This window comes from Condylura cristata, unplaced genomic scaffold (assembly GCF_000260355.1).
Source record: "Condylura cristata isolate star-nosed mole 26May11 unplaced genomic scaffold, ConCri1.0 scaffold00028, whole genome shotgun sequence".
Classification (NCBI taxonomy): Eukaryota; Metazoa; Chordata; class Mammalia; order Eulipotyphla; family Talpidae; genus Condylura; species Condylura cristata.
The window spans coordinates 15,647,252-15,673,673 of NW_004567129.1; the positions used below are offsets into that span (position 1 = coordinate 15,647,252).

The 26,422-nt window shown below is 43.4% G+C and overlaps 1 protein-coding gene across 2 annotated transcripts in view; it reads right to left on the bottom strand.

Moving 5' to 3' along the window:
• The window catches only part of WWP2 (WW domain containing E3 ubiquitin protein ligase 2), a 115,221-nt gene that overhangs the window by 13,352 nt on the left and 75,447 nt on the right, over positions 1-26,422 (bottom strand). For both annotated transcript variants that reach the window (XM_004690420.2, XM_012730680.1), the window contains 3 exons: positions 24,724-24,934; positions 13,903-13,992; positions 5,398-5,572 (listed from right to left, as the gene is read on the bottom strand). In XM_004690420.2, the coding sequence (XP_004690477.1) occupies positions 5,398-5,572; positions 13,903-13,992; positions 24,724-24,934 (476 nt within the window). The remainder of the gene's footprint in view (positions 1-5,397; positions 5,573-13,902; positions 13,993-24,723; positions 24,935-26,422) is intronic.

Sequence of the window (26,422 nt, forward strand, 5' to 3'; positions counted from 1 at the left end):
GGCAGAGGTGCACAGACCAGTGTGGGCCAGGGCTGAGGCTGCAGAGAGAGGCCGAGCACGGCAGGAGGGCCCAGGAGCAGGACAGCCCAGTCAGCTCCACCGGGAACCTCTGCTCAGCTCAGCTCCTGCTCAATGCGGCCAAGGCAACTGAAATCACCACCACCTCCAACTTTCTCCAAGAACCACACACGGGAGGGGAAAAAATATCGCAGGCCTTTCCAATGAAATCATTCCCACAAGCCCTGCCCACGCCCAGAGCTTCCTGGCTGGGGGCTGGGCCCTCCTCCCCCTACCTCCCTCCTGGGTGTGCTAGGAGAGGGGGCAGGCAGCAGTGTGCGACAGCAGCCCAGACTGAGGGCACATTCATGCCCTGGGCCCCTCACCTCCCCCAGGAATGTTTTGCTTCTCTTCACAAAGCACCTTTATTCTCCTCCTGCCTAGACCTGAAGTTGTTCAGTGTTCTGTGTGTGCCTGTGTGGGGAGGTGGGGTTGGGGGCGAGGTGGCAAGAGAGAGGGGGAGACAGAAGAGAGAAGGGGGAGCTCACTCCAGGCCTTCAGGGTCACTGCTTACATTAGAGCACCCCACCCCCAGCCTCATTCTGCCCCAAGGTCCCAGGGGAAGGGCTGCAGTGAACCCAGCTTTTTCATATCCTGCAGGGAAGGGGGGTGCTGTCAAAAACTTTTCATAGCTAAATAAAACAAGTATTGTTCTGCGCTAGCTTTTCTTTCCCTTCTTTTTTTCACTCAAGCATTTTTATTTCACTTACTAAAATTTAATTGTTACATTAGGGGATCGAGTTCTCGATGCAGACTTGGGGCTGCCTGGCTGGCCCTGTCTGGGGGCGGCACAGCCACATGTGGGCAAGAGGATGAATGGAGCTCAGTCTGGGCTTGAGCAAACATTGGTAGAACTCAACAGCCCAGGAGTCCCCTTTCACAGCCCTACCTCCACACCCCAAGCTGAAAGGACACAGAAACTTTCTTTCCGAGGTGGCATACAAGCAACTCTTCCAAAGCAAGTTCCAACAAAGACATATAAGTCTTGAAACCATAGGTTCCTTGATAGGATAGAGCCCCCTTTCAGCAATGAGCATCCTACCCAGGCAGAACAAGACTGCACGGAGGCGCAAGGAGCTGCGCTGTCCTCTGCCGCTAACCTAGAGGACGTGTTCAAAGTCACCACCACAATTCATATTTGTCTGATGGTGATGGAGGAAAAATTCTCCCCAATCCACAGAAGTCACAGTGGTGGGAGTGAGTGAGAGGGGGCAGCCTCCCATGCCTTCACCCCATGAAATTCAAGTTCCTCCAACTTTGTTTCATTGGTAACATGCAAGTGCTGTAGCTATAAATGCATTTCCCACAGAAAGGGAGAGTCCACTGTGGGAAGCACAGAGGCACCCCAGATAAAGAAGCCAAGTAGGATGCAGCAGTGACCTTGCCAAGGGGTACGGCTACAGAAAAGGTCAGGTTAGGAGATTAAAGGAAGGAACATTTGGTGAGAAACCATTTGCTCATTCAGGTCTGTTTTCAGAAGGAGTGAATATTCCATGAAGCATTCAGAGGCTCCAAGGGGAACTTGACTCCCAACTGGTACACACTGGGTTTCCACCGTCCTTACTGTCTTCTTTTGCTTACCTCTATAACTCAGTACAGCAGAAGGTCTCTAGTCACAGACTCCATGACCGATCAAAAATAGAAAAATAGAAACAAAAAAGCAATCCTTGACTTTGTTTTTTTTGTTTGTTTGTTTGTTTGTTTGAAGGTCACAAGGAGAGAGGAGGTAGAAAGGAAAGGAAGAGACCAGAGACTGATCAAAAGCAACACATGAAATAAGAGTTAGTGAAATCTGACCTTACAGTTTCAGCATAGCACTTGACTAGGCAGGACTTTTGTCCCCTAAAGTACACAGTGCTACTTGAAGAGTGAGAGCAGAAAAGTGAACAAAGCCAAGGAGAAACAAGAACAAAAAGAAAAAGCTATGTATCAGCAGACAGGAAAGTGAAACTCTAGTGAGCTAATTGCCTCTTCTCTTCAACCACACTCCCCCCTGAACTGAGAGACCCCAAGTGTTTCACCAAGAAAGACGCAGAGACCCTGTATATGCAGGTAACTCAATGACAAGACGGTTCCCGTTAGCACTAGGGACTGGAAAGAGTGAGGGGGGATGATTCTTCCAGTAACTGCCCCAGGGCTGGGAGATCTGGGGTGCAGGCCACAAGCCAGAGAGCTCACGTGAGCTGAGTCCCTTGGGAACTAAGCACTAGTTCCAGTAATATTTTAAGATACAAACTCAGAAATAAAGAATGTCTAGCAAAGTCCTGCCGAGAGCAAGAAAGGTTCTGGGAAGGGCATAAGGTTACTGCGTGGAAGGCAGGCTCCTTTTTTTAATAGGACGCACCCAGTGGGCACAGAACAAAAGCCAGGTGCTTGAGGCTCCAGTCCAAGGGGTTCTGTACAAAGCAAAGAAACCAGACATTTGTTTCCCGACCACAGCACTTGGCGTCCACACAGTAGGAGTCAACAAAATGATCTGTCTTCAGTCCCGCCGACGCTGGCTACCGTTTTTAGTTGTGACGGGAGGAGTGAAGGAACCAGAGCCACACAGGCAGCAGCGGACTGGAGACGGGTCCATTGTGACAGATGATGCCCACAGCCTAGGTGACCTCCTTGGGGAGAGAGGGCAAAGTGCCACTGCATGGGCCACATGCCAGTTTGGGCACAGTGACCACGCAGTAAAGGCACATGGGTATGGTAGAAAAGGGAGATGTCAGAATAAGGGAACAGTAACAGAGACTGAGAAAGATGCAAGATGCAGCAGGCAGACAGCAGGAGGGAACTGCAGAGACTGTGATCTGGGATTCCCTTGATTTCCAATTTGAACCACATTTTATGTTCCCTGCAGGGCAGTGAAGAAGAACAAGGTCTCAGCTTCAGCCCAGCAGGAGGAGGAGGAGCTGCTGGTTGAGCATCAGCTCTTAAGTCTTCCGAGTCAAACTCTGGGCCAATGCCAAACCCCAAAATAACTATGAAAGCGACTCTTCTTACTTGTAACCAGGACATGGCACCACAGCAAATAAGAGGAGCAGACCAAATCCAGAGAGGAGGGAAATCAACAGAGAGACATTGAAAGCTGACTCGAGAAAGAGTACTGCACCATTTTTCAATAGGAGTCTTGTTTCATGGAGAAATGGGCACCACCCCCTCCTAAGTCCCCAATCATGCCGAACACCCATATCAGAGTATTCTCAGGATCTCTTTAGTACTTCATTTTTGCTTCTAGGGGATCCTTCGAGTTAGAGTTCTACCTCTCAGGCTTAGATGATGAAGCTTAAAGGAGAAAAGCAGGAAGTGGGGATGAAAGTTCCCAAGGCCAAGTGGATATGAACTCCAGAATCTTCCCTTTCACATACCCAATGTCCTAGTCAATCTACCAAACTGACTTGGTGTATGGTAGGAAAGAAAAAGATTCTCTTAATGGCATTTATCTTTTTATTTTGAGGAGTTGGGTAAGCAGAGAGACAAAAGCACAGGAGGCTCTGAAAATGTTCTCATCTCAAAGGACAAAGATTCCCACATCTTCCAGTTTGCAGCCTCCACCACCCAAGAAAATGGCCAGAAGAGTGTTTGAATCCAACTGAGGTCCACGATTGCTGAAATGCAGAAAATGACCAGATGCCAACAAAATTTGAAATAAGTCAGCACAGGTGTCAGGCATGTGTGAAAGGGGTTGTGGAGCTGGCCATCCTGCCCAAGAACACATACAGAACAGTGCTGGTATGGCAGGACATGGGTTCCTACTGGAAACCACCTAATGTGACCAACGGCTTTCTGCTCATACATTCTAAGGAAATAGGGACCCTCATCACTTTCCTCACGGTAAGATGAAGGATCAGTCCCCACAGACAGAAAGGGCAAGCCAGCCGAGAGAGAAGTCACTAAGCCTTCTGGCTTATGGTGCGGCTCTTCGGGTGAGCAGAGAGGGAGCTGCAAATGAAGACAAAGCTGAAAATGACAGCTACTTAAGTAAATATAACTAAAGATTTTCTGAGTATCCAACGAGGGTAGTATTTGATTTAGAAATGGGTTGTGGGGTTAAAGTTCCTTTCAAGGAGAAACCATGCTGTTAAACAGAGTAATTCAATGTCATGGACCAGTTCAAAAAGTTCCCAGCTGTTAACACACCACATCCTGCATGGGTTCTACTGCAACTCCCAAGCTTTATGTGCAAGGTGTGATGAGAAAATGCAGCCAGGGTTCCCATGTGGGAATCCCACCCCTCCCAGCCAAAGAAGCTGCATGGTTGGACTACCCCAGACTTGAGTTACAAGTAGAAGCTCTCATGGGACAGAGACTCAGGAAGAGGGATACTAGGAGGGTTCCTAAAGGGACACTACATTGGGAGACCATTAGACCCTTAAATTGGGACCATGAATTCTGAGTCAGAAAGCACATATCTGCAGGTAATGGCCAAAGAAAGTTTTGAGCCAGTGATAAAAATACCAGTGAAAAGCATAGTGCAAAGCTCCCCTTGCTTAGACCCTGAATGGTGATTTAAAAAAAAAAAAATGGTGGTGAAATCCAAAGGCTTTTCTGGTGGAAACAGGCAGTAGAGATGAGAGAGGGAAAGAAGGCCAGCAAAAGAGAATAATTCAACAATTCAGAGACTTCCCTAACTATTTCACTGGGAGTAGCAGGGAGAAATCAAGAGCAGAAAGGCGGCTGATCTAGCCCAGGAATCAATCTTGTTTTTCTGTGAAGAGCTGGATGGTCCATATTTCAGGCTTTATGGGTCATCTGGTTTCTGCTGTAACTACTGCACTCTGCCACAATAGTGAGAGCAACCAGAATCCATACCTAAACTGTAGCATGTGCCAACATAATTTTTTTTAAAAATCAGGCATGGGCTGGTTGGGCCCATAGGCCATAGTTGCCAAACTTTGACTGACATGAACTTTAAAGCTCCCTTTAAAGATCCTGGAGAATCTCTTAGATCATGTGGCTCTAAGGGAAAACAGCAGCAGCAATGGAAAGCAGCGCTGGGTGACTAATTCAAAATGGTGAGGTGGGGGTAGCTGACAGCTGACCTTCAAGTTTCAAGTCAGGGTGAATGGACCTGGAGGGAGTGGTCAGAAAAGAAATCCAGTCTTGGAAGAAAGATGGTGAATTCCATCTCAGACATAGGGAGTCCTTATATTCTAAGGTTGGACATGGCACCAGCAAGTTAGTAGCTGTGGAATTTTACTGGGATGAGTAAAAAATCGCCAGGGTCATAGCACTGACATACAAGCCACCACTTTCCCTGCTCCCCAAACAGGTAGACAGAGGACGTGTGAGGTTGTGCAATACAGAGCGCCAGAAGGCTCCCCTCCTGGTGGCAAGCCCTGGTCCTCTCACCTGGTAGAGGAATCTTTGGCTGAAGTGCTGCATGGCCCCTTGGAGCTGATTCCGCTGTGACTGCCACTGCTCATAGTTGCGCACGTACTCAGCTGTGGGGCGCTGCCACGTGGTGGTCCGAGTGTTGTGGTCCACATAATAAAACCTGCCTCGGGGGTCTGTGCGTTTCTCCCAGCTGAAAACAAGAAACTCAGAATGAATATAGTGACCACTCTACCCCATCCTCAAATTCTAGAGAAATGGCAGGACGGCTGGTAAGGAGGGACTGAGGGCAGGTAAACAGGTGTGTGGCATGGGAGGCTGTCTGTTCCAGGGAAAGGAAGTCAAGCAGGCCAGTCAGGGAGGCTTCTGGGACTCAGGTGATTACAGAAGACATTTGTGGTGACCTGTGCAACAACCAATCCCTTCTTAGCATTAATTCCTGATTTCCACTGAAGGGATCCATCTAGTTCTGGGGAAGCTGATTCTACTCTCAGTCCCAGAAGTGAATGGTGACTAGTGGACCAGAGGGCATATGATCTCTGCTGGAACAATCACAGTGCATCTCCGGATTTACCCTAGGAATTCTGGGAAATGTGACTGAGAGTGCAGACAATCCTGAGAACATCCTGACTACCATCTTGAACCCACATACAGTTATTATGTTGACGCAGTAGATGGCAGGGGAAAGGATGAAACAAAAGCCACCCCGTGGTGATACTGTTAGGAGTTATTTGAAACTAAAATCTTGGTCATTTAAGCCAATCTGCATTCCAATTTTTGTTATCTGCAACCAAAATTATCCTGCTCTAAGATGCCAGTAAAAACCTACTGCACGGTAAAGAGAAAAAGAGTTGGTTCAAATAATAGCAGGATTTCATATTATCTTCAGTGAGGATCTTTCCCAAGTGGGTCCTAAAACACACATGGGCAGGACAAGGCTGGGCAGAGCACTGATGGAACCAATGGGAAAACTCGTAAGGGGTGCTTTGTAGGTGTAGCTTGAGTTCTACATACACAGGGAAAAAGTTTTCAAAAGGTAGCAAGAAAGGGAGATCTATGGGATGATGAAGCATTCTACATTTGACAGGGTATGGATTATATAGGCACATGCATTCGTCACCACTTGTACACCTCAGATTTATATATCTCACTGCATGTGAACTGTACTTGAATTTTAGAAAGATGAATTTGAATTGATTATACTCAAAACTCCATCGCTAAATACCACCTCACAAGAAAAATTAAGGATAGAGAAGCATGCTAGAACTGACTGTGAGATATAATCAGCCATACTCAGAATATGAAAAGTCCCTACCAGACAAATGCCTAGGATTTTCATAAGTGGCATGGGGGAGAAAAGTAAAGGGCAAGGGAACTGGGAGCTTAAGAGAGATTTGGGATATCAGACATAAGCATCCTGGTGGCCTTTAGTCTCTATCTGATTTAAACAAATCAGAGATAACACTTTCAACGACAATTGGGAATAATGGAACCTGTTTCTTGGTGTGACAACAAATTAAGGAATATTGTAAAATTCGTTCAGTGAAATAATGATATTTTGGTTTAAAAAAAAAAAAAAACTCATCTGGGTCCTCCCTGATGGCGCAGTGGGTTAAACCACAGCACTAAGAAGCTAACGCCACTTCAGCATGAGTTCACACCCCGTCCGCCGCAAGGTGAGCCGTATGGCGAGGCCGACCTCTCCTCACTCGCCCGCTGCTCCCCTCAGCAGTGTACTTCATTGATCTGCCTGTTCTGCTCCCTACTCTGTCTCTGGTGAAGCCTCTCACCACCCCTGTACCTCTGGCCTGTACCCCAGTTCTGTATGTATAAATAAATAAATCTTTAAAAAAAAAAACTCATCTGTTGGAGACACAGGTGATGTATTTATGAATCAAAGGCTATGATGTCTGGGTTTATTTTAAAATTCATTGTTACCCTCCCCTAAAAAGTGGAGACCAGAAGAAACAAAATATTGGTAATTGTTAGAGTCCAGCAATAATCCTAAGGGAACCACCATACTAGACTCTTCAATTTGGTGGATACTTGAAAATTTTCATTTTAAGTGTGAAAGGAGGGCAGGAGAAGAAAAGGGCTTTCCAAAGGATAACAGATGCCACAAAGAAAATAGGATTTGGTCCACTGCAAGAGAAACCAAAATGGATCCTGCTGTGTGGCTGCAAAATGTTGGAGAGTCTGGCTATCTTCTCATTTCATCTTCTCTGGTTTCTTACCTTAGTCACATGACTGTCCCACTTTGGTCTGGCACCTTCAAGTTGCAGGGTTTGTCTTACTACTGATTTTTTTTCTGGCCACCTCTTCAGTGACTCTTTTCAAAGCACAAAGTCTCCCCTAAAAATGGCCGCTCCTCATGCAGTCCCCAGAGTGTGTCTGGAGTTGCCTTCAGGACCTGGGGTAACTTTGGATTCAACTAAACACCACAGCTCCCTGCTGAACCTGGGTCCTTTCCAGTTTCCGCCTGTCAGTTCTCCATCCTGGATGAAACCACACCATCGTTCCAGGCGCTTCCCTTCCTGCTGACGTCAGTAAACCACCCAGCCTGAGGGCTTCTTTTCTGTTGTTGTCTCCTGCCCTTGACTTTCCATCTCCATGTCCAAATCTCCCTGAATTAATCTCCCCACTCCTACCAACTACCATGGGGCAAAATGGACCAGGCTGACCCCTCATATCATGTTCCTGTTCAAAACCTTCAACTGACTTCCCACAGTCCTTGAGTTAAATAAAACCACTTAATAGTAAAGGCTCACGATCTGGAAACACCCCATCTTTCCCTTAATGCCTCTCAACTAATGATTTTTATTTCTTTTGGTTATCAAAGAAATCACATATATAGTATTAAAACACAAAGAGTACTATGGCCATACAAATAGTGTCTCCTGCCCTACATTTCCATTGCTGATTCCTGATACCCAGAAGCCACTGCTTGCAACTCAAATGCTTTTGTGTAGACCTATTTCTGAATAACAAGCTGGTTCTATTTTGTCTTGCTTTCGGTCATACTAGAGTATGACCTTTCCACTATCAAAAATGAGGATTTATTGTATTTCACATGTTATCTCCTTCCAATATAGAAAATCATCACTAAATCAATATTCAGAGTTTGGGTGATGGTATGCAGAATATCACAAGGTATTTCTTTACTCATACAACATTTTTTTAAGCTTCACTGTTTTTAAGTTTAGAATTATTTAATATGCCATATTTGAGGTTATAGGGTAACCCCCAAAAGAAACAGAATGGCCTGGTGTGGGTCCTCACTACACACTTACTTAGCATAAGACCCAATACTTAGATTAAAATCCAACTGCAGACACACATAGAAAAGTTAATAAGAGTTTTATTTATTAAGGAAAATGAAGAGAGAGTTAGTTCTGGGAGAGAAAGATTGTCTAATGTGTTCTACCAGTAACACTATCTGAGTTGGGTCCCCAAGAGCATACATACTAAAGGCAAAAAAAAAAAAAAAAACTAAGAAAGTACAGGCCCACATTTTATTTTCAAACCAAGGCGGGCTGCTTAACTCCACCCTTAGTTCCCAGCAATCCCCCATTCAGGAAATCATAAATTGGGGGCCAATTCATGGCATGATGGGATCCTTTGGTGCCTAGGATCTTGTTGGCATGGAAGTGGGCATAGAGTCCCTAAAACATCAATGTGTAAAGTTCATAATCACATACCGTTCCCCCAACAATGTGAGTATAGCTATCCATTCTTAGGCCTTTATCAGTTTTCTCCTTAGTAGCAATTTTAGTCTTAAAGTTTGCATTATTTGATATTTCTATGGTTTCATGAAGTTTCTTAAGACTAGTGATTTTCCAGGCAAATCATTTTACATTCTTTTACTTCACACTTACCTGTTCTCGTCATTTATTTATGGCTCTTGTTAACAGTACATAGTTGGATATTTTAATACAGTTTTACATTTTTTAAAATTTAATCTGTTTTAATGGTTTACTTTCTCTCCACCATTATCCTTTACACCCCTTTAAATTTTTCTCCCTCTCCCTTCTCACTTAACCTCAAAACCTCACTTTGGTGATTAATGACCACTAGTTAGTGGAAGCATTTTACAGTCAAATCATACACTGTGTAAATGTCCAATGTTTGTTTTTGTTATTCCGACTTGCTTTATTACAGATAATCCCCTCAACCTCTTTCTATTTTGCTATAAATGGCAGCATTTACATCTTTCTTTGTGGTTAAATAGTATCCCAGTTCCTAAATTTTTTTCATTGAGCAAAGAACAGTCATATTTTATTCTGCTTGTTATTCAAAGCAGAATTTGGCAGATTTTGAGAGGACAGGAGGCTTCAGTGACTCTCATTCATCTTCTGGCCACCTTTTTCCCTGAACCCTCCTTTTCATGAGGACAGTGTCCCTCCAAGCCTGCGCCACAGTCTGGAGTTGTCTTCCTCTGGGGAATTCTTTTGGCCTGAATTAAATCTTTTGTGTCCTGTATCTCATGAGAAAGGCTGCATGAAACTTAAAATTTTTGAAAGCCTTTATGTCTCTGAAGATGCCTTTCTGCTCACCCAACCCTTATACTTGACTTTTAAAATGACTAAAAGTTGGTTTCTAGACAGGAAATAATTTTCCATCAGAATTCTGAAGGTCCTGACCCTGAGTTGCTGTTAAGAAGGAGGATGGTATTCTTGATTTTTCATCCATGTTACCGGCCCTATTTATTCCTCTGGATACTTCTGATATATCTTCTAGTCATTTCAAAATTCTACTAGGATGTACCTTGAGATGGGTCTTTAATTGTCTTGGTTGGGCAAATGCTAGATCATTCAGTTGTGACAATCCCCCCCCCCCCCGCAACCTTGGCCTTTCTTGGGGAATTAATCTACTTTTCTTACTTCCAATGCTATCTTACAGTTAACAGGAACTGAATATTTTAGTTTTCTGCTATTAAAACATTAATTTCAAGAAACTCTTGGTTTTTCTTATTTTCTGCACCTTCTGTTTCATGGTCTCCGGCTCTTACATAAATGCTCCCAAAGCTTTAAGGATATGAATTATAATTTGATTTTACTTGTACAGATTTTGTATGTGTGTGTGTGTTTTCCAGCTCACTTCATTGTTTTCACCACGTCCTTTTCTCTCCGTCTGCCTGGTCCTTGGCTGTTCACTGGTATTTAAAAGTCAACAGCTGAAACACTGGCTGGAAGTTCTGTGTACCCAGGCAAGGGCCAGCTGACTAGTGGCTTCACTCAGCTGTCTCACTAGAAGATCCCCAAATATCACAATCTGTATTTCTCTTTTCTTCAACTGGTGAATTTCCCCAGCAAAAAAAATATTCTCCAATTGTTAGCCTGGGGACAGCATCCCCACTTAATCCCTTTTTCTGAGCTCTGTCCCAGTCTTCAGCTAATGTCTGCCAGGCTGGGTCTGTTCTCCAAGAAGCTTTTCAGGCCAACAGCAGTCATGTGGCTGTGTATGTGGGGGAGTGGGGAACTGTGGATGGGGTGCTGGGAAGTGGAAGGGGGAAATGTGTGTGCACACCCAGTGGCAGAAGAATGGGCATGATGGGTAACTGTAACGCAAGAATCTGACTGCTCCCTGCACAAATTTTAAACTGAACTGTCTCATCTCACAAAAACTACTGCACATCTCCAACTGCTGAGGTTTTCCAGGGCTTCACGGTGGAAGTTGCCTGGCTTCCTGATGGCTGAGGTTTCAGCTTTCTACAATTTATCAGCAATTAAACTTTGATTAACATCTCCCATATGCCATTTCTCCTCTTCCATTCCTTTACCATTGAGAGTTTATACTTTATACCTTGATTGCCACCTAGGTAGGTTTTCAGAAAGGAATGGAAACAAGCACATGTTTAATTAAGAGTTCTCTGCATCAGTGAATTTCACACTTCTAAGTCTCATGATCCCTCCCTTGACAGAGTTACAATACATTAAAACAGAGCTGTAGGGAGGTCCAGCCAGCCTTCTCATGCTCCTCGGTTTCAGCAGGTGCTTTCACTGACCCTCAGGGCTGCTGGACTCCTCTGCACATCTTTGATTCCCATAAACCTTTCACACCAGCAGAGCTACTCTATACATCATACCATAAACACATCCTTTACATTCAAATGGGAATGCCTCCACTGTTCCTCCAACCTAGATTGGAGGAATCTTCCTTTTCTTACTCTAGTCCAGCCCTTCCTAAGGGCCCAGTTTGAGTTGCCTCCCAGTTTGAGAGGCCTTCCCGGATCTATGCTCACTGGCGATCACTTTCTATGCTCATCTGTGGTCTGAGCACCACCAAAGAGACACTACAGAGCAAATTAGTGCATTCCCCCCTTAGTGACCTCGTCCAATGTGTTCTGCCCCTAGATAAAATAATAGGTTCTTGTACAAGTGTCCCAAGAGTCTGACAGAAGAGGTGGTAATGATTAAGTGAATTATCTGGCTCCATCTTCCTCCTGGGCAAGTAGGTCTGCTGAGATTAAGCCTCCATCTAGAACTTCAGGATGGCTCTCACCAAGGATGGGAACTCCTCCCCTTAGTTAGCAATGAATGTTTAAGTGGCCAATCTTTCTGACATAGTGGAAGAAAGTGCCAGAGGCTCCTGCTTTGAACTGAGGAAGAACTAGTAGGGTGCAGAGTTGAGCCACCTCTCAGGAAAATATTAAAACATCCTTTAAAAAAAGGAAACTGGATGTTGTGTCCCAGATCAATATTTAAGAAAAGTAAATTCTGGGCATCCTTAAAAGATGCCATTAATTCTCGTCACATTCCATCTGAAATGTCCACCAAGTCTAGGACAACCCAACTCAGAGGTTAAAGAGGTTAAGAGCCAGCAACCTTACAGAGTTACTGAAACTTCTAACACACATGCTATGTACACACAGAATACAAGTGTGCAACCTACACTATGCTAAACAACAATGGTTAATCATGAGATAACTAGATATTTGATGATAGTAAGGAAATGCTATTAACAATGTAATGGCTTTATTTTCAGTGAGAACATTTTTCTTAGAATGTATGCCAAAACATGAATAAAATTAGATGATGTCTGGGATTTGCCTCAAATTAATCTAGGTCAGTGGTGGGGGAGAGGTGGGCAAGAACTCTAATCAGAAACTGGCAATCTACTTTTTACAAAATAAATATTTTAGGTGTTGTAGGTCATAGAGTCTCTTTCACAATTATTCAACTCTGCAATGGAACATGAAAGCAGCCATGGTCAATAAGTAGTCAAATGAGTGTGTCTGAGTCCCAGTAAAACTATATTTACAAAACCAGGTGGAACTCTGAATTTTATCTACAGGTTATAATCTGTTAAGCCCTGGCAGAGATGAAACAAGATTGGCCACAAACTGGTAATTTTTAAAGGCAAATTTTGGGTGTATGGGGATTCTCTCTACTTTGTATATATCTGAAAACTTCCATAATAATACGAATAATCTCATAATTTCCAGATGTTTAATTTTTCTCTAAGAAGTGAGGGTTTAACTTTGGTAAACTTCCTGGATTTAAACTCAAAGTTTACAACATAGCAAAGACTAATGATGACAGATTATGAGTTTCATTTCTCAAAGAATAAGGGGGGGGGGGAAGCAAAATGAAGCATTTTACTGGAACACTGCAACTCGGAGCAACCCATTATTGGAGATTTAAAGGCCAAGAAAGGGAGGTGGTATTTGCCTGGCACATACCTGACATCTGAACAGAACAGAGCACAGGAGTTCTCCTGATACTGACCACCCTTTGATGCCCTTTCCCTCTGCAAATTTAGAAGGGAGAAGTGTTAGCGCATGATGCAGGGGCCCTTCATAGCTGTTTAGTGGGAGGTGATTCTTTCCTGAGAGCAGGATACATTTTCTTTTGAAAGTGTTCAGTGACTGGGATACACATGTGGAAAGAACTTTCTGTCCCTGGCAGACAGGGAAACAAACCCCTTCTCCGTGAACTTGGACAGTCTTCCCTCACTTGGAAACCTCACTCATCCTCTCGATTTAGAGAATTAGCTGCATTCTCACCAGGCCCAGCTGACAAGAAGCGCATGACCTTCTGCAACTGTTAAGACACAGGGTGCTGTGAAATGCATCAAACACCCTTTCTTTCTTGGCTTCCTCACACCCTTCCCCCCACCAAAGTTGGTGTAAAAATCCTAGTATGTTCTAAGAAATGAGAACAGAATTAAGGGAAGTGAACAGGAAAACCACTAATGTGACCCAAGATAAATATCACTATTCTTTTCTGCCTCTGCAGAAATAGGCTAAAACCCACCCTCACAGGATTTCTCTATAGGTGAAATGACTGCAGGCGTGGAAACCCCAGAGGCCCATGAGGTTTGCCCAGTCTTCATTCCTCCAGGACCCAACAGCCAAGGTTGCTCCGAATTCCACTTCATAAAGTCCTGACTAGCTGTCAAGACCAATACAAAGCATGTGGAAAGAAGGGGGGGGGGAAAGGATGAATAAGGAAAAGGGTTAGGGTGAGAAAGGAGACAGGAGAAGAAGGCATGTCATGGCAGCAAGTGGTGGAGAGGCCTTACCCTGGAGGAAGAGGCCGCTCCCAGGTGGTGGTCTTGGTGTTGTGGTCAACATAATAGACACGCCCATTGGGCAGTTCCCGCTGCTCCCATCTGAAAAATAAAGTCAAGCGGATCATGAGATACACAGCTAAAAGACCAAATCCATGTTAGGAGGGAGTCCTTCACTAACAATGTGGTTAATTTTAGGGGAAACATGAAAGATGACATGCAAGATCAACCCAAGAGTTCAGATAGCTATGGGCTGTCAATGATAGTAGGTCCCAAGAGGGCTTCTGAAGGAAAATATAATAGTTCTCCCTTTATGGTCTCAATGTACTAGAATATCCAATGATCGTGCTTTGACCCATATAATTCTATTATGGATTTTTCTAAATCAGTCATTTCAGGGGCAAAGATCTCTTTAGGAATGTCATGAAAGCTGAGGGCTCTTTCCTTCCAAGATATACTGACCTACAAAAAATTGTGGGCAATTTCTGGGCTTTCATGGTCCTTTCCTAACATTCATCTATGAACTCTTCAGCCTTTTTAGCCAGCATTACCTCATAAGGTCATAAACTCTATGACTATCCCCATTCTCTTGGGGATATATATACACTCATATATATGTCATATATACTCATGATCACATTGATTTTTAAAATGTAGGATTTCTCACAGAAGATCTTCAAAGTGAACCAAGGAATACAGCCTACTATTGTGTATTGACTGCCCTACTCAGGTTGGGTCTGTGTCTAAGTCAACATGAGATCGGGGTGACTCATCTATGCCAACAGAACAGTTAGGTCGTAGATGATCCAAAGAGATAATCCACAAACAAAATCAGTCATGCCTCTCTTTTTTTGAGACATCCTCCCACTTGTGCTCTTTCACACCCAGTGCAGCCTGACAGTAACTCCACTTCCTTAGAGTACAATAACCTACCTACCTATCTATTATCCATCCACCATCCACTCACTCTATCTATAGATATATGAAGATGTAAAGATTTATAGTTACATAATGCTTAGCAGTTAATGAAAGATCTTAATGGTCTTGTGAGCCTTTGTTTTACATTGATCTTATTTATTTCTACTTTTGGTACGACCTTGTGGAAGGTGGCCCTTTCTGGGAAGCTAGCAAACTAAGTTCTACTGAAATGCTTTGAAAACACACATTTGTTCCAATGTCCAAGAAGGACAACATACGCGTAATGTGAGTTTTGTGATTGCTTCTGCATGATTTTGTCTTAGAGAAACACGGATGAATGCAAAAAGACTTTTGGAGCTGAGCCCAGTTGCATAGGTATATACAAAATCCACATGCATTTACCTCAGTTTACCATGTGTGATACAATACACATGTGCACATTGTACACATAGGGTGCTACATATCCCATCCAACTTCAAACATGGCTTTCACACCTTTGCCAGTAGACTCATAAGCTCTAACCCTTCCAATACCTGCTTCGCCAAACAAGCTTCAGGTCTTCTATGGAAATGCACCATGTGTGGTAGTGTTGGGTATTCCTTAACCATTTAACATCTAAAACTGTGCTACCATCAGTATTAGATTGCTACACATTGGTGTGTCACCAATAGTTATTTTGTTGGTTTTGCCCCAACCCACTTCCCTCCCATAGCCTTTGGGTTTTGTTATGTTTTGTTTTTAAAGATTTATTTATTTATGCATACAGAACTGGGGTACAGGCCAGAGGTGCAGGGGCAGTGAGAGGATTCACCAGAGACAGAGCCGGGTGCAGAACAGGCCAACTGACAAAATACACTGCTGAGGGAAGCAGCAGGTGGATCAGGAGAGGTCTGCTGCGCCATGTGGGTCACCTCCGGGGCAGGCGGGGATCGAACTCACGCTGAAGTGGCTTTAGCTTCTTAGTGCTGTGCTTCAACCCGCTGGGCCACCGGGAGGGCCCAGCCTTTGGGTTTTTTTAATGCATGATTTTTATACATCTGTGGTGATTGTAGGAAAGTGTTACAGCAGAGCTTACTGTTTATGGAAATAAATGTCCTAGCTTCTAATATTAAGTCTGATGTGTTTATTCTGACAGATATTAACTTTATTTAATACAATTTCTCATTTAAACAGAGAGTCTGACCTGCACTGATCAACCCTTTAGAAGCTAGTCAGATACAGACAGACACAGGGTTTTAAGGCCAGGAAGGAAAGGAGAGGCAGCCTCACCACTGAGCATCTACAGTGAGCTATAGGTTCATGGTTGTATCACGCAGACTTGCCTCCATCCGTTAAGGTGGGAAACACCATCACCATGGAGTAGAGGCTCCGAGGGGCTAAGCAACTCTTCTGTGGCACTCAAACTCAGCTCTGACTCCCAAGCTCAGGAGTGTTATGACACCATACTGAAAGAGGTAAACTGTAATTTACAGGGAACCTACTACACAGCAGATGAGGTGCCAGGTGCCTTCCCAACCCCCACTTCAAGCTTTCCCTGGCACTTGGAGTCAGGGAGGGAACCTCTGGATCATCATCACTGGGCAGGAATTCTCATGGATCCCAGTGTTGATTTCTTGCTTCCATTTCAATCACAACCTTCTGCTCAGACACGGACTGCCAGAAGAGGCTGCATGTTTTGCCCCACAGGGATGAGTGAGGACCAATGGTTCCCCATCCCCATTCCCCAAAGGGGATGGTTTGAGGACCAGAGAGTTACAAACACCATTAAAATGTGCTCAAGAACATTCTCTTTCCCAGACATCCCCTGGAGAATTCTGCTACATCATGTGGACTCTGGTGATTTGACCCAGGTATTATCCTCATTCCTCCTGCTACAAAAAGGAAGATTCTTACACTTGATGTAGTTTTTTATGAAGAAAGAAGAATCTTCTGACAATAGTGGTCAGATGACAGTGTGTCCCAGATAAAGTAAAAGGTCCCTCTGGATGCCCCTCAGAAGGAAAGACCGAACAGTAACAAATGTGCCAACACAAGCTGGTGTTCCATCAGCTTGTGGAGATCTAGTTGAGACCCTTTGGTAAAAAGGGCAGACCGGACCCTTCCTGGTGGTGCAGCGGGTTAAAACACAGCACTAAGAAGCTAAAGCCACTTCAACATGAGTTCAATCCCTGTCTGCCCCAGAAGTGACCCACATAGCATGGCAGACCTCTCCTGACCTGCCCACTGCTCCCCTCAGCAGTGTACTTCGTCTGTCGGCCTGTTCTGCTCCACTCTCTGTCTCAGTGAAGCTTCTCACTGCTCCTGCACCTCTGGACTGTACCCCAGTTCTGTATGCACAAATAAAATAAATCTTAAAAAAAAAGAAGGGCAGACTACCATGCTTGGGGCCTTACACAGCTCACCAAGCACCTCTCAGTAGTGGTAGAGTAGCAAATTCTAGACCCTCTTTTATCACCTGAATTTGGAAATGAACAATGTTTTCAGAAAGAGACTCAAATACAAGTAAGAACTAAAATATGGGATCTCCTAGGGGCAAGAACAGCAATCACTTGGTAATAACACTAGCTCCCAACCATTGACTAGTAATAGTTGAAAAGTCAGCATTCCCTGAAGAAGTCCTTCTTTAACAATTTTGGGGCACAAAAGCACCAACAACGTTACTTTGCTCATTTTGCAGTAACTATTTAGAGAATGGTCCATAAAATGAGTGAGACCATCTCTTTCACAAAGGCAAACTATTTGCTGTAACAATTCAAGACAAAAAACTCTAAATGTTTTTCCAAAAGTTTATTCCAAAAGTGCTTTTGTTAAAACTTACATCTGATAATCTCAACTTTTGACTTCTTTTTTATATTTCATTTGAGGCAAAGAGAACACTTAGGTTTTGTCACACTTAGGCTTTTATTTTAATGTGAAGATGGGCTAATACTTAAGATTCTATGCAATATGCCTTTAATTGACACAGTGGTATTCCCACCCACTGCTAGAAAGCAAATTGATGTGAAGTTCACTTCACATACATTCCACAGTTACAATGTACAAGCTCTTTCCAAGCCTAGACAAGGTCTATCCATCCCATCTTTGATCCCAGCCGATCCTAGAAATGAAAGTCTCTTTTTCAGGGACTTGTATTGTCTGACCAATCTCAATGTCCTTCTACGAACCCTCTCAATTGGCTTAGCTAGAAAAACAGTTATCAGAGGATCAAGACCTTTCTTCTATTACCTTTTTTTGATATCTACATTTTTTCCTTTCATAATTGGACTCCTGCTCGGATGAAATGTCCAAGTGGGTCCTCCCTGATCCATGACCTGGCCTAGCTGCTTTTCTTAGAGAACTCTCAACTCCTCCCTTACCGGCACGGCTCCTCAGAATTCATACAAATCTCTTCCCTTCATTCATGCCCCACAGTCGGTCAATTCTGTTGTCAAACGAGCCTCCTGATCCTCATTTCTCCTCAGTAACCCACAGATTAAGCTTTCTGACTGTCTTGGTTTGGTCTCCCCATGCCAAGAAAGTAATACTGGCATCGACCTTTCATCAGCACATCCCTGTCAGGGGTTAGGTTTCTGTCTCTTATAAGCATCTTCTTCACACTGAGATGAAAAGGCTTTTCAATCAAACTACCCATGGGTCTCAATACTCCATCCCGGTCACGTGGGTCATATCCTCTCCCACTGAATAGCTCTCTTTGAAGTGCTCAGAAACAGTGTTCAAAGCATCAGGCTTGATTCAGGGCCCTTCCCAACACATTGCTCCTTGGCCTTCAAGGAGTAGCATTCAATTGGACCGTGTACCATACAGGGTCTTTGTGTTTGAAAATACTCGCAAAGTAGTCTCCAATTTCAATTAGTCTTAGCTACTTTTTCTTTGAAACCTAAATTACCTTTGCTTCTATGGATTTTAACAGGTCTTAATGTAGTTGTGTATCTTACACATCCATGCCCCAATTCCCCCACCATCACAGGGTAAAGACGAAAAATCTCAATCACTTTACTCCGGTGACATCAAACCATTTCATTCCTATGTTATCTGAGAGGAAATTGTCTCATTACCTAAGGCACATTTTCTTTGTGGGAGGTTTCCTAAAAGGTCATGAGGAAATTAATTTTCAATGACCCGCCACTACAGTATGTTTTCAACCATTCTGATTAACATACTTCTTGGTCAGACTCCCCAATGTTTGGACAGAATTACAGTATCAGCAAAAGTAGGATTAAGTAGGAAAGCAGTAAGGCTGGATGAGGATTTTAGGTTAGTATCAGAGACAATTAAATAGTCCTTACAAATGTGCTCAAAAGTCCTATCTTCAAAGTACATTATTAACTTGTTAATTGTTCCCTTTCATTAATGTAGGCACTGAGCATTAGGAAAGCTTATTGTCATTCAAAATGCCCTCTTCTCCATTAGCAAACAAGTCACATCAAAAACCTTACGCACCCCAAAGACAAGATACAGGTTTAGTTAGGAAAAAAGCAAGACTTTCAGAAAAATACACTGAAAGTAGTCCAGTGTTTATACAGAGTTTAATTCCCCAAATGCAAAAGTTACCTAGAATTCCTAGTCTCTTGTTTTAATGCTTCTATGAAAAATGACTCTGACCCAAATCTTATTCCCAGAGCCCTGACCGCTTCCTGGGTGAAACTTTAGATTTACTTCCTCTGTAGGAAGGTTTTCAGGCTGTCTTATGAGTCTTTCTTCAGTGAATCACATTTCCAAAAGTCAGCAGGACCTTTGCAAACTGGATAGGAAATGTCTTAAAACTCATTCATGCCCCCAAAACCTTTCTTGAAAGATTGTGCTTTCCTTTAAATCTTAGTATATAAGCCCTTTTAAAAACTATCCATAATCAGAACCCCATGCCCTTTAAACACAGGATGGGTAAGGATTTTAGGTAAGTATCAGATACATGTAAGTTGTACCTAGCAAGACTACTGAATTAAGTCTAATTGGCTTTTCTTTCCACCATTTCATTTCCTTTGAAAAACATCAATGGTTAAATCAGGTATGTATCTGCTGTTCTCCTTTTCCTACCTTGTACTTTTTTTCTTATTAAAAAAATTCTAAAATATTTTAAGGGCTACTGAAAATAAAAACCTCTTAACTAGCCATACAACATACACATCTCACACTATCTCCTTAGAAGTCAAGTCCTATGCTAGGTGCTGGGGATACAAAGATGGACACGGTGATCCCTGTTCTTGAGGAGCTCTCCAGAAGGTGTCCTAAAAATGAGATTTCAGAACGACACATGAATACATATATACCGGGAACCTCTGACAACAGTAGAGTCTTTGGAAATAAAGCTTTCAATCTGAGAATGAAATGAGGAAGAGAGAGTTGGAAACTGCTTGACATTTAAGCAAGCCCATAACAATCCGTGCAGAGTCAAGAACTAAAGCATATTCTATGGGGGCGAAAAAAAAGGTACAATTCTCCCAGTATAACTCTTTAATCCAGTACTACTCAAAGTATTGTCCCACAGCCCAAACTGTTTATTACTCACCAGAGACCAATGAAGAACAGAAGGGTCCCAAGAAACTTTTGGGCCAATGTGACATTGCCACAACATCCAAACATGTTTAGTAGACTCATTATTGAACAGAGAAACAAAGTAAGGATACATAACAGCTTGAAACATTTAAAAGGAAATTAAAACAGAGAAAAAGCATTGGCTCTTCATGGCAAGTTTGAGAAGCTCAATTTTAAAATGCTCTGGGTAAAGATCTTTGGCTAACGCCAAAATTGAGTTTGGAATGAGATTTGATGGCTGCGGCTGGTTTACAGCTTAGCAGAGAAGCTCCAAATTCCAATGTCTATGAAAGTCTCTGCAAACAAGACATCAAAGAGCTCTTCTTACCAGGATGTCATCCTTGAAAGTATCTAAAGGACCACCTGGAAAATGGGACTCTGGATCCCCATGCCTGGGAGTAGGGGTAGAGGAGATGGAAACTCCAAGAAGTCTAGAAGACACCCCTCCTCCACTAGTTCTAGTGTGAGGCAGGACTGGGACAGGGCCGCCAATGACTGCGGGAGAAGAGGGATGGTGTGAAATGGCAGTGCTGAGGCCAGTCGGCAGGCTCGGCACAAGGGTCTCCCTTATGTAAGAAACCACAGCAGAGCACGAGCTGCCAGAGCAAAATAATGTGCCTCTGTGTGCGAGGGCTGGAGAGCACTGCAGAGCCTGGGCTGGCCTTGCAGTTTATCTAAGCCATGTACACACAGTCTGTTAATGAGCAATTGGTCCCCGAAGTGGCCCAAGGTTGATAAAAACCAGATGTGGGGAGCGCCAATCAAAGTGCCCCCCCAACCCCAGCCTGGATCACTATCTCACCAGGCCTCCTGAGCCTTCCCAGGACCCTCACCTTTAATGGATATTTGCAACCTAAAAATGCCACAACCTCCCAGTTGGCTTCTTTTGTGCTAATTAAATCAAAGGGTACAGAAAGCAGGAGAGTTTAAGAGAGGATGAGGGGTGAGGTGGGCCCTGTTTGGATTTATACAACCCAGTTTTGAGGAACCTTCAGTCCTTAAAGTATACAGATGTGTGTGTTCCCCTATAACCAGAGTCCCTGTGGCTATACATTTCAGAAAAGCAATGCAGCAACCTGAAAAACAGGCCCTTGGGAGCCCCAAGCAAACCTTGCTTCATTGCTCCATAGAGAAGACTCCATGGAGAAGCTGAAGCTGCAAAGAGACCAAGTCAGCTGGAGGTCTTGAAAAGGCAACCCAGGGTGACTCAGAAATCCCTCCTCAGAGCAGACTGCACCACAGGTCTCTCCATGCATGACAACCCCTAAGGAACAGAGAATCACGCTCCCAATTATGTGAACCCAAAGTCAAGCAACTTAGGGCATGGAGGCTTAGGCTCTTGCTCTTGGGAAGGAAATGCCATAGTTCCACTGTAGTTACCCTTTATTTGAAACCCCAAAGCAGCAGAAAAGAGGAAGGAGAAAAAGATGGCACTTTGATATGCTAATGTATTTGTAACAATATGCTTTGGGAGTTGCTCTGTGCCATGCTCCCTGCCATCTTAGTGTTCACAGCCTAGTGGAGCAGAGAGATGCAAAACACAATAATATGTGTGATGACAGTCACAATACAGTAGCAACTATCTTTCAGGGATGGAGGACTTGCTGATGAAGTTGAACTTTAGGGACAGGGAGGAATTAATGAACAAAATGCCTCTGAGGCAGGCTTCAGAGGTGCGGGCAGGCATGGTAGAGGAGCCTAAGTCCTGAGAAAGGCTAGTGCCACTGTCAAAACGGTATTAGTTATTAGGGGGAGAAACAGAATCTTGAGGCTTGAGCAGTAGAAAGGGCCACATCATGTGGAGCTTTTTAGACCTTGCTCAGGATTCGAGAATTTATCCTTCAAAACAACAGGAAGTTGGCCCTCTCTGGTAGCGCAGCAGGTTAAGGCACAACACTAAGAAGCTAAAGCCACTTCAGCATGAGTTCGATCCCCACCCGCTCTGGAGGTGCTCCATATGGCGCGGCAGACCACTCCTGACCCGCCTGCTGCTCCCCTCAGCAGTGTACTTCAGTCAGCCTGTTCTGCTCCCCACTCTGTCTCTGGTGAATCCTCACAGCCCCTGCACCTCTGGCCTGTACCCCAGTTCTGTTATGCATAAACAAATAAATCTTAAAACAAAACAAAACAAAACAAAACAAAAACAGGAAGTCACTGCAGCATTCTAAGTGGCAAACAGTCACGCTCAGGATTTTTTTTTTTTAAATAAAGGATCAAAGAAGTCCCCAGGATACTAAAGTTAAAGCTAAGACACAGGAGTAGAGGAATAGTTCATCTAGTCTGTATCTGGTGAACTTGTAAACAAGCTGGGATGCATTAGGAAGTCTCTGAACTGGAAGGGTCACTGCAGAAAGTGTGCACTTTCTGGCTTGCCGTCAGAGTGGTGGCCTGAGGGCCTACCGTCCTCACTGTTCCACATCCAGCAGCAGAGCTGCCATTTAGGAGCTGATACTCTGCAAGCCCTCAGGAGCCAGCAAGTCACAAGTGTGCCCCACTGTTTTAGGGAGGGTAACCTGGAGGCTGGTTTGGACTGGAAAACTGGGACCCAGCCACCATTTTGGGGATCGGCATCCATGTTCAAATGTGCAGCAGTGGCCTCCCCTGACCCGCACACCAGTCTTGTCATGTTCTAAATGCTTTAAGAAATTGCTGTTCAAACTCTACCTGGGGAAAGTGTTGCAGCCTCTGTGCAGTAGGGGTAGCAACTGGGTTCCCTGGGCTGCTCCTTCAGCCAGACTTAGAATAAAGAGGGTTTTCAAGGCCTGGAGTTTTCCAGCTGCCTGGAAACAGGAAGAGCCCAATCCCAGGGAACAGTAACCCTCACACACACCCTACATAAAGACATGTTGAGCCATTAGCCCTAATTGCCTGTGACTGACACGGGAGTGAAGCCGGCCTTCCAGGCATTTGCTCAGTGGAAAGAAAACAAACAGCTCACGGGGGACACAGCAGCCATTTTCCCTCCTTTCTGCCAAAACCATTCTGCTCTGTTCCCCCCAAATTACAGCATACAGATTTGAAATTATAAACCACACAAAGATCTTTCGAGTATTCCTTTACCACATATAAAAGAGAAAAGCAATCTCTGTAGGGAGGAGTTGAACAAAAGCGACTGTTATTAATCTTTTCACGAAGTCAAAAACTTCTCAGAGACTCCTTTCAATCCTCCCTGTTCTCTCCAGGTTTGAGGTGTAGAGGACTATTCACAATGCTTTTCATCTGTTCCTCAGACTTTATTGAGAAATATGAGTCAGGTAGAGTGCCATATACAAGGACACAAGATGTGTGTGACAAAAATTCATGTGACTTCAGTTTTTGGGTTTTTGTTTTAGCAAGTGGGTTTTTAAACATGGTTTAAGAACAGTACAGTATATTATGCATCAAACAGTCTTCCTTTTCTCTGTGTCAGTTAGGAGAGCTCAGAGGACTCACGCATCCACACCAGCACCAGCAACAGCACTAACATCATTTCCAGACCCCAAGGACTATGGCAACATGGACATTGGTTTCCTCAATACCAACGTGATCAACAGGATGGACAGCAAGACCACGGTGGGATCAGCCCTGATTATGCCTGGTAGTTGCCAAGATAAGAATTCATTTTCCAGTTCAGAACCTTCCCTTTCTTTCTGTCTATTCCACAACCACTTCAAAAATATTCACCAGGATTAACATCTGCCAAAAATAGCATTTAATACAACATCTTATTTTCTGGGGAAATATGAATGATTTTTATGTATACCTTACCGAGATCATAAGTCACTGAGCCAATGTCACCTGGGAGTAGTGTTGGGAATCAAAACTAGATCAACTTGATTCCCAGGTCCATGTTCCTAATCTCCACTCACTAGACAATGAAGCTGAACCTCCTCTTGGCTGACTGGGTTATCACCCAAGGTTTACGCCATCAGATTTAATTCTGAATTAGAAGGTGTCGAGAAAACTAGTAGCCCATGTTAACATTGCCTCAGCCACGTACAATAAGACTCAGAGCCTAGAGTCCTCCAGAGACCACTAACATAAAATTCAAGAGAGAAAAGCTATTTTCTAGGCAGGATCTAGGTGAACACCCTCCAACAGTTTCAAAAGGCAAAATGAGCTCCTTGTTCCATAAAAGCCATGCTCTTTGAATCGAGCTGTTCATTTCCAGTCACAGTATAAGGTAGCATTGATTCAGCTCACAGATGATTTAGATTCTTTTAAGATTTATGTAGAACAAGCAATTCTTCCATACCTCCCTCACTCCTGTGCATGGCAGCCTCCCAGAAACTACCAGCCACCAGATAATAAATAACCACGTTATTTCTGCCCTGGTGAAGGAGCCTCAGTCTTCGTGGGGGGCGTGCGAAGAGAGAGTACTGTTTTAGGACAGAGGCTACTCACCCAGAAGGCAGAGCATCAGGAGCCTGCACAGTTGCAGGGGGTTGCTGGGTGCCTGAAGTGCTGGGCACTTCTCCTTCAGCTGGCGTGGTCAGAGCAGGGAGAGAGGATATGGTGGGGTTTGGGGTCACACTTGTTGCTGCGGCAGGCGGGGACGTCACACCAACAACTGAGGGTTCTTCGGCATCAGTGACTGCAGTGGGATCATCATTCACTGAAAATACAGAAATCAGCTTAAAGATCAACTATGACTTATGTTGACATTCGCTAAATTTTTCCCTTAATGAAACAGCACAGTAGCTACAATGTTATCATGCATGCATCTGGTGACAGCTAAGTTTGATAAAATTTAACTGTGGGGGTTTACAGCAGTCAAAGAAAATTGGGAGGTGGGTCTGAAATAAGTATGTGAACTATTACCTCTTTTCTACAACTTTATTTCATTTTTTAACATACTATGCTTCCATAGTATTGTATATAATAAATTGCAATGAATTTCAGTAATGATGAAGATAACAGGGAAGTGTGTCTGTGTTAAAGGGAGCAAGGTCGTGTTTATGGTGTCATATGCATTTCTTTGAACACAACAGATGGCAATTCTATTTATGCAAATCTATAAATTTTACTCAATCTCAATAAAAAGTCCACTGTGGGCCCTCCCTGGTAGTGCAATGGGTTAAACTAAAGCTAGCCACAGCCATTTCAGCATGAGTTCAATCCCCAGACATGGAAGTGACCCACATGGTACAACAGACCTCTCCTGTCTAGCCTGCTGCCCCTTCAGCAGTATACTTTTTCAGTCTGCCTGCTCTACTCCCTACTCTGTCTCTGGTGTCTCTTCTCACCGCCCCTGAACCTCTGGCCTATACCCCAGTTCCATATGCATAAATAAATAAATCCTTTAAAAAATCCATTGTGACTTTTCTGAGAATGAAATAATTTACAAGAAACACTAAATACTTAAGAATAGCCATGAAAATTCTCAAGCCTAGTATTGTATGTATATCTAATTGGGGGTTACTTTTCTAAAATATGAAAACATATTATAAAGCTACAACAATAAAAACAGTATGGTACTGATAAATCAATAGCAGATCTAAAAAGCAAGGAAATTCAGAAACAGAATTAAGTAAGTATAGGAATTTAGTATATCACAAAGGTGACATTTTAAATAACTGTAGAAAAGAAAGTTTATTAAACAGTGCTGTAACAACAGAGCGTACTGGCTGGGGAAAGGTGATAAACTGAGTTATAGCCCTACCTCACTTCTTGTACCAAAATTAATTCCAGATGGGTCAGAAATTAAAGAGGAAGTAAAGAAGAATACAAAGGAGAGTATTTTTATAATGTCAAAGTAGAAGAGAGTTTTTCACACAAAAACTAGACATCATAAAAGATTTTAAAAGCTTTTCTACAAACCTTGTGCTAGACTCACTAAGAAAAGAGGGAACAATAATAAATAGAATCAAATACAAAAGAGAAGTTAAAACAGAACCTCAAAAATACAGATGATCATAAGAGACTGCTATAAATATCTTTATGAACAAATTGGGAAAACCTGGAAGAAATGGATAAATTTTTAGAAGCGTACCACTCAGTCTAGAAGAAATAGAAAACATGAACACAGCAATTACAAGTGAAGAAACTGAAATTGTAATCCAAAATAGCCCAGGATCAGATAGTTTTGCTAATGAGTCCTATC